This window comes from Nicotiana tabacum, chromosome 24, assembly GCF_000715075.1.
Source record: "Nicotiana tabacum cultivar K326 chromosome 24, ASM71507v2, whole genome shotgun sequence".
Lineage (NCBI taxonomy): Eukaryota > Viridiplantae > Streptophyta > Magnoliopsida > Solanales > Solanaceae > Nicotiana > Nicotiana tabacum.
In genome coordinates this window covers 102,664,394-102,679,991 of record NC_134103.1, presented here as the reverse complement: position 1 = coordinate 102,679,991, position 15,598 = coordinate 102,664,394, and the positions used below count along the sequence as shown (strand labels likewise).

The following is a 15,598-nucleotide window of genomic DNA, read 5'->3' as shown; positions in this document are numbered from 1 at the left end:
GTCTCTTTACCAACTAACAGAATCCCAACACTTATTTGCTAAAGATTAGATGCTTCAAATTAGTCTTCTAAGTTATTCCCCTTTCTTTTAAAAAAATATAGAGTTACTGCCTTCAATAAAATATTAATTACGAAAGATATTTAATGTCCAGAAGATAGAGAGTAGCACAAATGAGGATGTTAATGTGTGCGCATACCAGAAAAGACAAGATCAGAAATGAGGTTATTAGAGATAAGGTGGGTGTGGCTCCTCTGGAAGATAAGATGCGGAAATCGAGGCTGAGATGGTTCGGACATTTGAAGAGGAGAAACACTGATGCTCCGCTTAGGAGGTGTGAGAGGTTGACCGTGGCGGGTCAGAGGAGGGGTAGAGGGAGGCATAAAAAGTACTGAGAAGAGGTGAATAACCATGACATGACACTACTTCAACTTACCGAGGACATAACCCTCGACATAAAGATGTGGAGGTCGAGAATTAAGGTTGTGGGTTGACAGGTAATCGAGAGTTTCTCCATATCTTACCAGTAGTATTAGCACTAGTCTTGTATTTCCTATTCTTAGTTTCTTGTTATTACAAGGAACTACTACCAATAGTATTGGCACTATTCTTGTATGTATTTCTAGATCCGGTTATTATATGTTTTGCTATTTGCTTCCGCTGCCTACTACCTTGTTGTTACTATTAATTGGTTATTATTTTCTTTTCACTGTTCTTAAGCCGATGATCTATCGGAAACAATCTATTCTCCTTCATAAGATAAGGTTTGCGTATACATTACTTTTCCCATACCCTACTCGTAGGGTTTTAATGGGTTCGTTGTTGAAAGACCTTCAAACGGTAAAGATAACTGGGCACAATACAAAATGGCTACTAAATTTCACTATCTAAAAAAAAAAAAAAAAATATACAACACACGTCTAAACGTGCACTGATTATAATTAATGACACGAGAATTCGATATGGTACAACAAGGAAAATTTGCATCAATGCCAATCTTTATCTTTTTTTTTTAATCAATGTCAAATCTTTTAAATACCGCTCACTTCAAATTTTGATAAGACTCGAAATAAAAATATTTTTAGTATTTAAGTTTAAAATAAATTGTTATTCTAAAAATTCAGATTGAATAATCAAAATAAAAAATAAAATAGACGATTCGTTTTTAGTATTATGAACCACCTATTCATTTTGAGTTGATGAAATAAATACAAATAAAAGGTTGTTAATAAAGAAAAAATGCAAGATAATAAAACGCTGGCAGGGCGCCAACGGCTAGTTTTTGAAGAGGACCGTCCAACGGTCAATAACACAAGCCTAAAGTGTCGGCAAATTTGAATTCGAGACAGTGTTTGCCTGTTTGGTATGGCCCAAAACCCGACAAAATTCGGACCTTTGAATTATAACTATTAAATAAGTACCTACTTGGCTGCTTTTCTCTTTAAAATGAAATAATATTAATAAAATAAGAAGATAAGACCAAGTGCCCTTGATAATCAATAAATAACTAAACAAATAAGGATGATATAAATAGTACTATAATTTTAATACTTATTTCAATTAAATATATAATTTATTGTGGAATTAATCCAGCTAGCTTTTGTATGATTCAACTACCAATGATTAAATTAATATCTCATTTCTATCCTTGTTATTAGTTCTCTTTCTTAATAGTAATAAGATATTTCATGTCATTATAATTACTTAAAATTTATCCTTTTTGGATATTTTCGTGAAGAATACGAATTTAAATTTTATGCACTAATTTATACATTTAGTTTTTATGTTTAATGTAGACTTATCCTTTCAGCATCAATAGTGATGTTGAGGAGTGCTCCATTTACCAAAGCCATTTTAGTGTTACATTTAAGTATTATAGGTCTTGTACTTAGTACTCCGGATGTTTATTTTTATATACACATATATATTATATATTATAAAATTTAAGTTAGATGTGTACAACGTGACATGGATACTATTGACAAATAAAAGAATATATTTAAAATATTAAAGTCATTGAGAAATTTCATTAAAAGTTAAAATTTTAGAAAATACAAGCTACCCAATTATTTGTTCATGAATGGACCTACAATGGGAACATATAGGCATTTTTGTCAATGGAGTGACATAATGACCATGCCAACTATTATAGATATCCTTATTGAATTGACAAATAATTGCTCTAAGGCATAGCTATTTATTGGAAAATTTTAAATTTAAAAAATTCATTACAATTTAGGTCGGATTTTAGGATAGTTCATAACTCATAAAAGGGTTATTACAAAGATGTAGAGATTCTCTGAGTAATTACAAAATGCTAGCTCATGTGGTTCCTCTATAGTCTACACAAAAAGGAGGGAGTAATTTTTTATAATTTCCCCCAATGATTAAAGAGTTAAATATAATTTATTCTAAATCTCAAGAAAAATAAAGAGACACAATGAAAAACCATGCTAGTAAAAAAAAGTATAAAATCGACTATAATCACTTTCCAATTAGATTTATAACTTGAAAGTAAGTATAAACTGATTATCATTTGAACCTCACACAATTTTATAAAATATAACTTAACTAGAAATGTTTATACAAAATAGTTGAGGTTCCTCATAAACTAAGATTAAATTCGAAATGCCAGGCAAACACAAACAAATGTTGTTACTACATTATTTGAGAATTTATATATTTTTCCAATATAACACATTTTCATAAGCATAATCCGATGTTATATGGTACTTTTAAAGTTAAATTTCACTATTTCTAAATTTTTATTATTAATTTTGTCATAATAGCTCGAATTTGAGAACTTAGATTAGTAATATAGTCTAATGGTTACAATTTTATTACAAGTAGTATTATATTGGGTTTGTTGTTGTTGTTGATGGCGGTTACGATTTCACTTTACAAATGTAATAAACGAATGATGAAAACAAAGTGGTAAAAAATTTAAATTTCATCAAAAAACATTATCATCCTTTATTTCATTCCTTTTTTACTAAAAAGTATTTTTTTCATTTTCCTCATTTTATGGTCCATATGTTTCAATTTACTCTGTCCCAATAAGTTAATACTTATCTTTTTATATTTAAAAATAACTTGATTTTAAATTTACTATTTTATATAATTTATAACTAATGAGATTTACGACTTATTTAAGATTATAAATTTAATATATTTTTTGTTTTTTTATAAAGTTACGTATCGAATCTAATAATATTACATAAACCGATTTTATATACCTATTCTATGTAACTTCGTCTTACAACGAACCCTCTCCTCTCTGGACTTTGTTGGCATGTAACGTACATATATCAATCAAGATTGGCTCTTTAATCCATTCATCAATGATTTATTAAAAGCCATCCCTTTCTGGATTTTGTGGGTGTTATTCCAACTAGGGAAAGAGAAATCAAATAGACCCTAAATCCCACACCCATATTTCTCTCTCTCTCTCTCTCTCTCTATCTCTCCTCAATCGAAAGGTAATTTTTCCCATCTGGGATTTCTCTTTCTTTCTCTCTTCTAGCACTATCTTGATGACTGCTGTTGTGTAAAAATTCAGTCTTGATTATCGGTACCTGATTCTTGACTTGGGACTGATTAAAGATTTGATATTTAGAATTGGGTTTGCCATTTCTCGGAGTTTTCTTCAGATCGGTGCTTTATCTGATTTTAATTGTAAAGGGGGAGCTTTTTTGTATGTAAAGTTCTTTTCTTTCATGGTTGGACTTGTGTTTCTGGTTTAATTGTCAAGATAGGATCTTTTTACTTGACTAATTAGGTTTTCGCTTGGTGTGAAGATTCCAATATATTTGTAGTTGTGTCTTTTACAGTTTTACTGACTCCTTATGTGCTTATCTTGGTGCATTGGGATATGTGTTAATAGCAAAATTGGGTTTTAATTTGACTTAAAGTTGCTATAGAAAAGTATCTATTATCTCTTGACTTTGGTTGTGATAAGCAATTTTTCATTTTTCCCCTTGATGAAATCCCAAAGTGCAGGATTCTTTGAATCTTTGATCTCCTTAGTTTGTGAGAAGGTTTGGAATATGTAAAATCTATTCTCCCCTCTTCACTTTACTAGGGTTTTAGTTTGTTTTATATAATTTGAAGTTGAATTTGAGAAAGTATGTGGATTAGTTTTTACTGTATCTGTTATTCTACTGCGATTTGATCTTGTGCTTATAGAGTTATTATCTCAACCTAAGGTTTCCATCTGAAAATTGTTGCTTTGGTTATTGGTTCTATGGTGTTCAACTTTTGGCTTGGAAACATATCATTCTCTGAGCAATGTCGTTACATTTAACATTAGCTGAAACTAGTCAATCTACCATATCTGATGATGTTGCTGTCCTGATTGTGAAGGGAATTTCCCTTTTGTAGTGGAACATTATAAAAAATAAAGAATTGCTTTCTATTGAGCTTATTAACGAGAAAGTTATGCCTTAGGCTCATAGGAAATTTCTGTGCTACTGGGTAGATAGTTGTAAGTTCAAAAAGGTAGAGCTGAATTTCTGATTGGAATAGTCAAGTGTAGTATTTCAGCTCGAGTATCAGTAGAAATTTATTTCACATTTTGTATAATTGTATAGACTAATACGGAGAAGAGAAGTCTATGAACTTTTGTGGTTCTTAGACACATGTTATCCGTGTCTGGTGGATTCGCACAATTTTCTTGAAGATGGCCTGATCATTTTGAGCAGCTATTTAGTTGCTTGTGTCTTATGATTGTTTGAACGAATGTTGAAGGATTGTATTCTGATGATCTTTTTCTGGCCCTTTTGCAGGATCCAATAATAAGTTGATTGTCTTCAACATCTGAACTACCTGCAAAAACTACTTGCGTGCACTTGCCAACTGATCCTAGGATTATACTTATATTTGGCTATGGTATTTCATCAAATTAAATATGTTGTTAGGTTTTCTAGGTTTCTTGATGTCATTTTCTCCCTATATGCAAGTGAATTTGTTCTTACCTTTTCCTTTTTTTTTCTTGTGCTCGCGTAATTTACTACATTGTGCCATCCAACCTGTAGCACCTTATGCCATCTGCAATTGATATTGTCCTTAATTTGGTGTTTTTGGCGTAGGCAACTAATGAAAATCTCCCACCAAACGTGATAAAACAATTGGCAAAGGAATTGAAAAATCTTGACGAAACTCCTCCCGAAGGCATCAAAGTAGGTGTAAACGATGATGATTTTTCAACCATATATGCTGATATCGAGGGCCCAGGTACGGTGTCTTTGTTGTCTATATTTCACTTTTTGAGACACAACACTTGTTCTAATTGCTCTATCTCTACCATGCAGCTGGGACTCCCTATGAGAACGGGGTTTTCCGCATGAAATTGATTTTGACACACGATTTCCCTCATTCCCCACCCAAAGGTTTGTCTCCACATGCAAGGTTTTTAAGTTTTTCCTGTGACACGCTTTTGTAGCCTTTTACTTGGATCTAGTTTAGCTTTGCATTAGCTTTTGTTTCAATCAGTTGGGCGCTGTATTAATCACAATTCAAGCGCCTAAGTCGTACTTTACCCTTTATTCCTCTGTTTTAGGAACTCTCTTTCACTTCCTAGTCATATACTAAATAGGTCAACCGACTTTATTTTTCCAAGCTCTTTTCGTTTCCTTTTCTTTTTTCGTGATAAGTTACAATTGCTAGTTCTTTAGGGAAGATCTTTGTCACTTCTCATGACGTATTGCCGGAGCAGTTACCCTTTGCCAATGCTTAGGCCCAATATGGATGAGTACATAACTTACATTTTTTGTTTTTCTCTCTAGGTTATTTTCTAACCAGGATTTTTCATCCCAACATTGCTTCCAATGGTGAAATTTGTGTCAATGCTCTGAAAAAAGATTGGAATCCTAGTTTGGGCCTACGACATGTTCTCATGGTAAGTTTCTGCTTTTTCTAAGTCAAATATCGAGCCTGCCTAGAGGACTTTAATAATATAAGTGTGAAGTGACCTTTTTCTTTCTTTGATTTGTTATTTGCTGTGGTCACTGCTTTGTAACAGGTGGTAAGGTGTTTACTGATCGAGCCATTTCCAGAATCTGCGTTAAATGAGCAAGCTGGTAAAATGCTGCTTGATAATTATGACGAGTATGCTAGACATGCAAGGTAAATTAGTGTGTCCTAGTCTCACTCACTTCATTATGTCACCTTCACTTGTATGATGTTATTGCATTCTTATTTGGTATTACTCTGTCCTGCTTAATTATCCTCTATCTAAATGCCATTTTATTTACGGAGAGAACATGGTTTTGTTGTTCTTAAGTTGTATCTTATTTTTGCGGATTCATGGAAATGATGCTACAGTTCATTTTGAAGAAATGGTCGAACTGGAGATTCAAATAGGAACTGATCATACATCTATCCGGTATTAATCAATTTATGATGACCAAAAAGAAAATCCAAGCGAATCAACTCATGCCCATTTCTCTTTGTAGATGTAAAACGTGACAAGGAGGATGAAGTGCCGTAAAAAAGGTTCTATCAAGTGTTGTAGGCGTAAACCTGTAATTCCTGCTTGTAAATCCAACGGCTAAGTTGGATAGGGAGTTTAAACCACTGCTGCTCACTAGCATGGCTTATGTGTTCGTGGGGAATAATGTTTCGATATAACTTATGACTAGCTCACGTTGCTCCCTTTTGTAGTTTAAACCACTGTTTCAATCACTGAATGTAGTTGCTCTCCGTCCAATGTTCCTCTGTGTTTAAACATGCAGGCTTTATACCAGTATTCATGCTAAACCAAAGCCTAAGTTAAAAACAGGAGTTATTTCCGAGTCGACTACAGCCCTAAATGTTGGCCAGACAAATACTTCACTGTGTAACGTTGATCAGAAGACTGCAATATCTGGAGTTACGCCTCTCCAACAGCCTTCTCCATTAGCCCCTACAGTTAACATTGTAAAAGGTGGAAACAGTCTAGACCAGCCACTAGCTCCCGGTTCAACTGCGGACACAGCGGTTAGTGGATCAGCAGCACCACCATTGGTAACCCTGAAGAAGGAAGCTGGATTGCATAAACTCCCTGCAGATAAAAAGAAGATTGATGCAAGAAAGAAAAGCTTGAAGAGATTATAAACTTGTTTTAAGGGGGGACTAAATCTTCTTTTCTCTTGGTTGCTTTTATTTGATAGATGAAAACAGTTCTGCAGAACTGAGCTTGTATTATGTCCTGATAAATGAAATGGACTATTTGAGTTGTTCCTTTCAAGTTTTATGGTTCATTATCAGTCTTTTTACAGACCCCTTGAAAAAAAAATTCTTCATAATTTTAAGTCTGTAGTTTGCAATGGTTGCAACTCAATCAGGCAATTGTAAGTTATAATAACTTGTGGTCGAAGTTGCATCCGACTAAAAAGGGCGATTTGGAATATGAAATTATGTTGTTTATCCATTATCTTTTTTGTAACCAGAAGTGAGCAATATATACATATTTCCTTTTTGTTTCAAGGAAAAGATTATGGTAGTTTCACATAGTGTGAGTTGCCCTAATTTTTTGTTGCTTTATTTCATAGGACTGCTACGTAGTAAATTACATAAGAATGAACTTTTTAAGCTTTTGATTGACAGCCCTCAAACAATAACACAAAAAACTTCAGATTGTTAAAAAGGTCTCAAACACCAGATGCCAAAGTTTCATTCTTTACACAAAACCAACTCTTGCAAGAATTGAATAAAGCACAAATCAGCTGCCAAACAACATAACACTTCGGCTGCCATATGCCAAAGTTTCATTCTTTACACAAAATCAACTTTTTCAAAATACACAAGTTAAGTTTGCAACTTTCAGAAGTAACATAGCTGCCAAAAGCCAACAACAATCAAAACTACTCTTCAAATCAGTCTCGAATGTTGATGAATATGAAGAAATAGTTGATGAAATGTGATTCTCGTCTTCAAATGATGAAGAAACCACCGATAATCGATGGGTTCATGTGCGATTATGAATTTGGGAAGGAGCTTAGGGTACTATTAGTCGGGTAGGGATTTGTGACACAGAGAAAATAAGAAGCGGCCTTAATTCGGGTTCGGGTATTCTAGTATTGACCTGTTTGACATGGATGAAAAAAACAGGTGGCACATTTAATTGGATATTTATTACACACGTGCTATATTGTTTGCACTGGTTTCAGCTTTTGTGTTAAAGTGAAACATAAGAAATAGAGTTGGAGGGCCAAAATAGAACAGGGTTAAAATAGAGTGCTAAAATGAAAAATGGTGCCAAGTTGGGTTGTTTATGTATTTTGGCCTTATATTATATCTTAATCCTTAAATAGTGCATAAACCTATACTTTTCTCCTTTAATCAGTGGATGCAACTTGTCGGGGGGGGGGGGGGAGGGGGGAAGAAAAAAGAAAACTTGCACCTATCCTCACAAGGTTCTCATTGTGATGATAAAGTGCTTAGCTTATCACCTTCTTTCTATCATTAAATCAAGTTTTAATACTTGGGAACTTTGTAGAAAAATAGAAACTTTAATGAAGAATTAACTCAAACAGCCACCCATCTAATCTCTTAAATTAAAAATAGTCAGCGGATGCATAATATATGTATAATTGTGCATAATCAATGTATAATCTATCTATACTGGCGAAAAAAAGCACATTGGATCTGACCGGTTATTTGGGTAACAATCCCGTACGCTAGTTAAATACTATCAATTTAAAGTAACAAATTTTGGAAACATCAACTGCAAGTTGAACCAAAGTTTTGATATTAGCTTCAATTTTAACCAATAGATTCTTTAATCACAAGTGTTACCAACAAAAACCAGAAACCTCAAAGAAGATTTAGCATTTAATTCGCGGAAACAACAGCACAGGAATGCTGATAATGAAACTGCATTCATCAATTAAGAGTAGTACACAAAAGAATATAGAGAAGAAGAAGAGGAAAGATGCTCCACCACTCTTACAATAAAGCATTACATTCATTCCCAGGTCCAATACATCCAGATGGTACAACGAAACACATTACACTAGGCAAATCCTATCCAATGAAATATTTTTGGATTTTTCACATTTTTAACAAGTCTAAACTTCAACTTAAATAAGAGATGGTGAAATTACTTGGCCATCATGACCTTAACAAACTCCTCATAGTTAATTTGACCATCACCATCGACATCTGCTTCCCTAATCATCTCATCAACTTCTTCATCAGTAAGCTTCTCCCCAAGGTTAGTCATCACATGACGAAGCTCAGCTGCAGAGATGAAGCCATTTTGATCCTTGTCGAACACTCTGAATGCCTCTTTCAGCTCCTCCTCGGAGTCAGTATCCTTCATTTTCCTGGCCATGAGGTTTAGAAACTCAGGGAAGTCAATGGTTCCGTTACCATCTGCATCCACCTCGTTTATCATGTCTTGGAGCTCTGCTTCAGTGGGGTTCTGTCCCAGCGACCTCATCACAGTCCCAAGCTCCTTAGTCGTGATGCAACCTATACAAAACTTCACAATTAGCTTACTATACGAGAAGTACTTAACAAACCACACTTTCTAACTATAACATCGGGTCAGTGAGCTACTTCCCAATTCAAACAAACATAAGAAAACAGTAAATGCACCACCTTCCAACTTATGTCCAGAAAATAACAAAGCTAACGATCAATTCTGGGTAACTTATAAGCCCGTACTTATAATAAAAATAACAAAAATCTTTGTTGACCCAAAAAATCCAACTATACGAATCAGACGTCCTTTTTTAATCATAACTGTACATAAGTTCAGAAGATAAGGTTTTCATCTCATTAATCAGAATCTAAAACTAGACACCAGAATCAGCAGTGCAGCACACAAACGGATAACTATACAAAGAAACTCCCTCAGTCAATGTTACTTGTATTTTATATTTAAGGATCACAATAAAATGAACTAGCACAACTAGTTCCAAAGTGGTAAATTACAAACAAAGCTGCTCAGGATTCACATAACAGCTAAACAAATCCCCCATGAGAGAACTAACATCATCCCTGACATGCCACTCTTCCTCCAACAGATCTGTTGCCAGAGTTTAAAATCAATCTAATTTGGCACAAACAGAACATAATAGTATCTGCTCTTCTTTCAGATCATCGCCTAAAAAGAAGAAAATGATTTCCTTCACTATTGGCGAAAAACATGTTCCTTTACAAATATATCATCTCTTTACATTACTTGCCCAACCAATACAAAGACATTATTATCAATCGTTAACACAAAATCTGCATCAAATTTTTATTGCAAAACACTATCCATAATTGATGACACTATTATCAACCTTTAACAAATATTTTCCAAGGAAAACATTTACCGCAAACCATTTTCTTAAAGACAATTGTTCATCCAAACTGATTATCAAACAAAACCCGCCATATATTTAGAAAAGGAGTTTTGGCATCATTTAAAACAAGCTAAAACCACAAGATAAAGGCCAACTCTATCATCAAAATTAGATTATCATTTCTCCTTCTATCTATAATCCAATTAGATTTACTCAACTTCTCCAAAATAGCTCTTAATTAATAACAAAAACACAATAATCCACCAAAGTAACATCAAACTACAAGATTTCCATATTCACTAGTTTTTTAGCATTTCCTCAAGCTAGGAGAGCAATAATTCCCTGTTATTAGAGTTAATATTCTCATATATCAATCTGTCACCTTAAAAACCAAACACCAAAAGGGACTAACACCTCAGAATCAATCAATTAATTAAAACCAAACGTCAGATCTGAAAATAAATTTGATTATACACATGCCTATATAAACATCAAACACAAAATATATACTCCCTTACTACTAATTTATGTATCACACTTTACTTTTTAAGTTTTTCGTGCAAAGATTGGTACATTTACATGATGTAGAAACAATTTTATCTTTAAACTTTTCATTTCACCTTTGATGAAACATTTATAGCGACAAAATGAGATATTTATAGCCACAAAAATGTAAATTTCTTATTTTAGATCACAAGTTTTTTTTAAAAAATCTTTCTTAAATTGGACATAGGCAGAGAGAAAGAAAATCGAACCATCTCCGTCCTTGTCAAATAGGCTGAAGGCCTCCTTGAACTCAGAGATCTGGTCATCGGTTAGCTGATCCGCCATTTCTTCTTCAATTCAATTCAACTACAGAAAAAACTTAAGAGAGAAGATTGTTCTGGAATTTCAGACACAAGAATCGTCTTTTCAATTCTCTTCGATTTCGGAACTATGGGATGATTGCTATTTTTATACCAATGACTACACTTTTTGTGCTAAATATAATAAGTAAAAAAAAAATAGAAAGGTAGAATTGGATTAAAGAAGAATAAATAACAGCAATAGTAAAGACTTGTCTCTCTCCCTACATTATATGCGGACGTGATTGGTTTATTTGTTTCAATGTATCCGTTTTTCCTGCTTTGCCCTTATCGTTTGCTTTACCATTTGCAGTTTTGCACCCTACAAGTTTTTGTCATAATGTAATAAATATAGTTTAGAAAATAATCTTATAAAAGGCAAAAATTAATTATATTTATCCATCTTAATAAACTTATTTCACTTACTAAAGCTCAATTTTGTGTGATTTCAGGCACGTAGATAAACTTATCTATTGGAAGTGGATGTTCTAAGTCTTTGAGGACTATACAAAAATAAATAAAGTTGCAACCTTTCTCACTTATATGGCAAGAAGACAACTTTAAAATATAAATATTTAAACTTTTGATAAGTAAATTAAGACAAATATTTTGGAATAATGTTCACCGAAAAAATCGGATAACGTTAGATTTTGTGTGTGGTTCTAAGGATATGCGATATAATTCGATATAAATCGTGTACAGAAATAGAGATACGTATATTTTTGACTATGAGAATGCAAATAGTGGGCAATAAGAATAAATGAGATAAATTAAAGCAAACACAAAGAGATATCTTTCAATCTGAGAAGTGATTTGTTTCTTTTGTCTCTGCCTTTAGCTTACAAGGATTCCCCCTTTTATAGAAGAGGGTTATTACAAAAAATAATAAAATAAAACATATAGTGGGAGGCCCATGATGACATGTCTCTTCCTTGATTCCCGCCAAGATTCTCTCTCTTGGTGCGGTCGCAACGGCTCTTGTTTGTGAGCTTGATACTGGCTCGAGCTCGTTACTGGGTTTTGGGCCTTTCGGTCTTGGCTCGAGTCCGACCTTCGAGATGGGCGTCGCGCATTTCCGACCTCGAAGCAGTGCCTTGCGGATCGATTCGGCCACTGGCTCGATAGGGTTATCGAGTCGACTCCTCGATCGACCTTCGGGCTCGAGGCTCGTTAGTACCGACTTCGGAGCTCACTCCAAAAAATTTAATTCCAACTTTTTAACACTCGAACTCAATCGAATGTAGGAAGGCCGAAATCTATTTTGGACCGTATACGGATAGTCCCCTCGTTTCTCATGAAGGATGCGGTCAGAATCGACGTGATTTTTGGTGGTTCGATCGGGTCATTAGACGACGTTTTCACAGGGATCGATTATGACGTATGCGATAGCTGTCCTATCGATTCAACCTTTCAAGGTATTTAATGCTTGTCAGATGGCGGTCGGCCACCTGTGATATTGAACTGTCACGATGCGAGCCTATAAATAGCTCTTTTATCTATCATTTGCTTCTTTCACGCGTTCACTCCCCCAAATTTTCTCATCTTTTCTTCCTTTCTTGTTGCTACCAGAGTTTTGGTGCCGTCAATTTTTTACTTTCCCTTGTCTTTCTTCCTCCCATATCAATGGCCAAGACTTCAAAAACTATGCCTCAGAAGGAGAAAGCTTCTTCTTCACGGCCGTCCGGCGACAAGGCGCCGGTGGAGCCGTCCACCTATGACTATATCCCCGGCCCGTGTACTCTAAAGATCAATTTTAAGGTTGAGAATCCTTCATCTATCCCAGGTCGATGCGAGCATGTATCGATGTATATGTGCTCTATAACGGAGGGTCATCTCGAGGCCGTTAGAAAAGACTGTAACTGGGGTTCCGAGATTGTGTTGCAAATTCCATCCCCCCGAAGAGAGTGTCGTCACCCATGTGGAGGGATTTTTAAGTATTTATACTTATCCCTTCACATTGGGTCCGGTCAACCCGGTGATCATCAATTTTTGCAAGAGATATCAGGTCACCCTTGGTCAGATTCATCCCTCTGTGTGGCGTATAGTAATCCTACTTCGCTTCTTCTCCACCAAAGCCGGGGGGCTGGATTTTTCCCTGTATCACCTCATTCGGTTGTATCGGCCTCAAATCTTCCGAGGATTAATCAGACTTCATCGTCGGGCATCGAAGGCTTTGATGTCTAGCAACGACGAAGACAAGGATCGGGGTTGGATGGGGCGTTACATCCGGGTGAGGACCCGTGACCTTATTCCGAAAAGAGAAGATGTCGTTCCCCGAGGAATGGAATTTCGATCGTAAGTTGTTTTCATAATTTTTTTTATTTTTTTGATGTTTCTTCCCGATATACAGCTGCCCCTTGGATGCCACAAACGGTGCCCGACCTCGAGGATTGGGTTCGGAAGTTAGCCTCAACTTCCTCTTATGCCGAACGCGCTTGGCGTGATTTGGCTAAAGGCATATGGGAAGCCAAGAACCATGGTAAGGTTTTACTTCTTGTTTCCTTCGAAGCGTTCTTTGTGCTCCATTCGTTACCGATTTCCTTTCATGCAGGCGTAACCAAGGATGCCATTTTGAGGCCTTCGAGCGGTGAATAAGTAACCAAGTCCCCAGTCCCGAAATCGGGGAAAGACAAGAAGCGCAAAGCTGCCTCTCGATCAGAGGGCCCCAAGCCCGAAACTCGAAGGGTGAGGAGTAAAGCAATTGCCCTTTCGATTGACTCGGTCCAACGACTGAGAGAAGAAGACGAAGACGAAGAAAAAGAATAGGAAGAAGGAGGTGCCTCGGCCTTGGTGTCCTGATCTGCCAGAGCTATCGAGGTCACCGAAGCTCCTGAACCGATGGCAGCTGTACCAGTCGGGGTTGATTCCGGGATCCCGAGTCTTGATCGGAACACCCCGAGTGATTCACTTGGGACTATGACAGTAGGTTATTCGCCTTCTCTTCCCACCTTTTCTGAGGAGGCATTAAAGAAAGCTCGAGAATTGAAGACCCCCGATATGGCCGGAGGCTCTAGTGCAGGGGATCCCTTTCGGGATTGCTTTATCGGAGTCGGTGATGCTTCCGATATCGGGGGCGCTTCTCTTCTACTGGAAGAGGCCCAATGTTTCATTACTCGGGTAATGATTTTACTATACTTGGTTTCTTTGTTCTTTTTCCGAATTTGACTCGTGTTCTTTCCCTACTGTGCAGGCCATTAGTAGATTCCGGGTCGACCTTGGCCAGTGTGAGGTCGAGCTTCAGAAGGTCTCGGGGGAGAGAGACGCCTTGCGGCTTCTTTCCAGCCAAAAGGACGAGGCTATAAAGGACCTCCAAGCGAACTTGGCTAAGGCTCACGAAGAAGAGGCCGAACTTGACAAGCAAGTGAGCCTCGTTCTGTTAAAGTATGGGTTTGACTCGACTGTGGAAGTTAACCCTTCGTTGTCTCAGCTGCAGCAAAAGGTTGAAATGATCGGGTCACTTCGGGAAGAAGTCGATCAAATCAAAGCCGAATGTAATCGGTGGAAGGAGACTATCGATCGCCTGGCTGCGGAAAAAGAGACCATTTTGACCAACTTATTATCGGCCGATGTCCAGCTTCGGAATGTTAAGCAGAAGATTTCGGCTCAAGCTAAGAGGATCGAGGAGCTTGAAGCCCAGCTTGCCGAGGCCAAGGTCGAGGTTGAGTCATCTAAAATCTTGGCGGATAAGTCAATTGTCGTGTATCGGGTTGATGCCGAGGCTGCTTAGATTGAGGCACGAGAGGTGGCGGATACTGCTGACACCCGAGCACACTGGATTGCCGAACTTGCCAAATGTAGGTCTCGGAGGGAGACCCTCGAGGAGATACATGTTCAGGGTCTCGACCTTACTGAAGAAATAAAAAAGGCTAAAGAGCTCGAAGTTGAAGCTGAAGCCTTGGTTTCTGATGGCGATGATGATGACGATGACGGTAGCAAGAGCGGATCTGAGGGTGATTAGGAAGATTAGGCCATAGTTATGTTTGTAATCATGTAGAAATTTTTGTATATAGACAACTTTGGCCGATTTGTGCAGACTTTATGTGTGCCTTTATAAATGTTTTCACAAGGATCTTAACAATTCAATCAAACTTGGACTTTATAGTATCTATTATTGATTTGTCCGAAGTGACGTAGCCCTTGGGCTTACTAGTTGAGTTAGTGATTCGATCTTGAAGAAATATAATCCGTAGGCGTAATAGTTGAGTTGTGCTTTGCTTGAACTTGAAGTGAAAGTAGCCCGTAGGCTTTAATCGTCGAGTGAATGATTCGAACTCGAAGTAATGTAGCCCGTGGGCATGATGATCGAGTGAGTGATTGCTCGAACTTGAAATAAAAGTAGCCCGTAGGCTTTAGTCCTCGAGTGAATGATTCGAATTCGAGGTAATGTAGCCCGTGGGCGTGATGGTCGAGTGAGTAATTCCTCGAACTCGAAATAAAAGTAGCCCGTAGGCTTTAGTCGTCGAGTGAATGATTCGAACTCGA

General features: G+C 36.6%; 2 protein-coding genes across 2 annotated transcripts; one reads left to right on the top strand and one right to left on the bottom strand.

The window, feature by feature from the left end:
• The first annotated feature begins 3,270 nt into the window (after window positions 1-3,270).
• On the top strand, window positions 3,271-7,222 carry LOC107761762 (ubiquitin-conjugating enzyme E2 22). Its single transcript, XM_016580040.2, has 7 exons — window positions 3,271-3,476; window positions 4,782-4,884; window positions 5,085-5,229; window positions 5,307-5,384; window positions 5,781-5,893; window positions 6,017-6,120; window positions 6,729-7,222. The coding sequence occupies exons 2-7, from the start codon at window positions 4,882-4,884 to the stop codon at window positions 7,087-7,089; spliced, it is 804 nt and encodes a 267-aa protein (XP_016435526.1). The 5' UTR covers window positions 3,271-3,476; window positions 4,782-4,881; the 3' UTR covers window positions 7,090-7,222.
• Window positions 7,223-8,922: 1,700 nt separating this feature from the next.
• LOC107761764 (calmodulin-7) lies at window positions 8,923-11,350 on the bottom strand. The gene is made up of 2 exons (XM_016580041.2): window positions 11,027-11,350; window positions 8,923-9,450 (listed from the first exon to the last, which is right to left on the bottom strand). Exons 1-2 carry the CDS (start codon window positions 11,100-11,102, stop codon window positions 9,077-9,079), a joined length of 450 nt encoding a protein of 149 aa, XP_016435527.1. The 5' UTR covers window positions 11,103-11,350; the 3' UTR covers window positions 8,923-9,076.
• Between the last annotated feature and the right edge of the window lie 4,248 nt (window positions 11,351-15,598).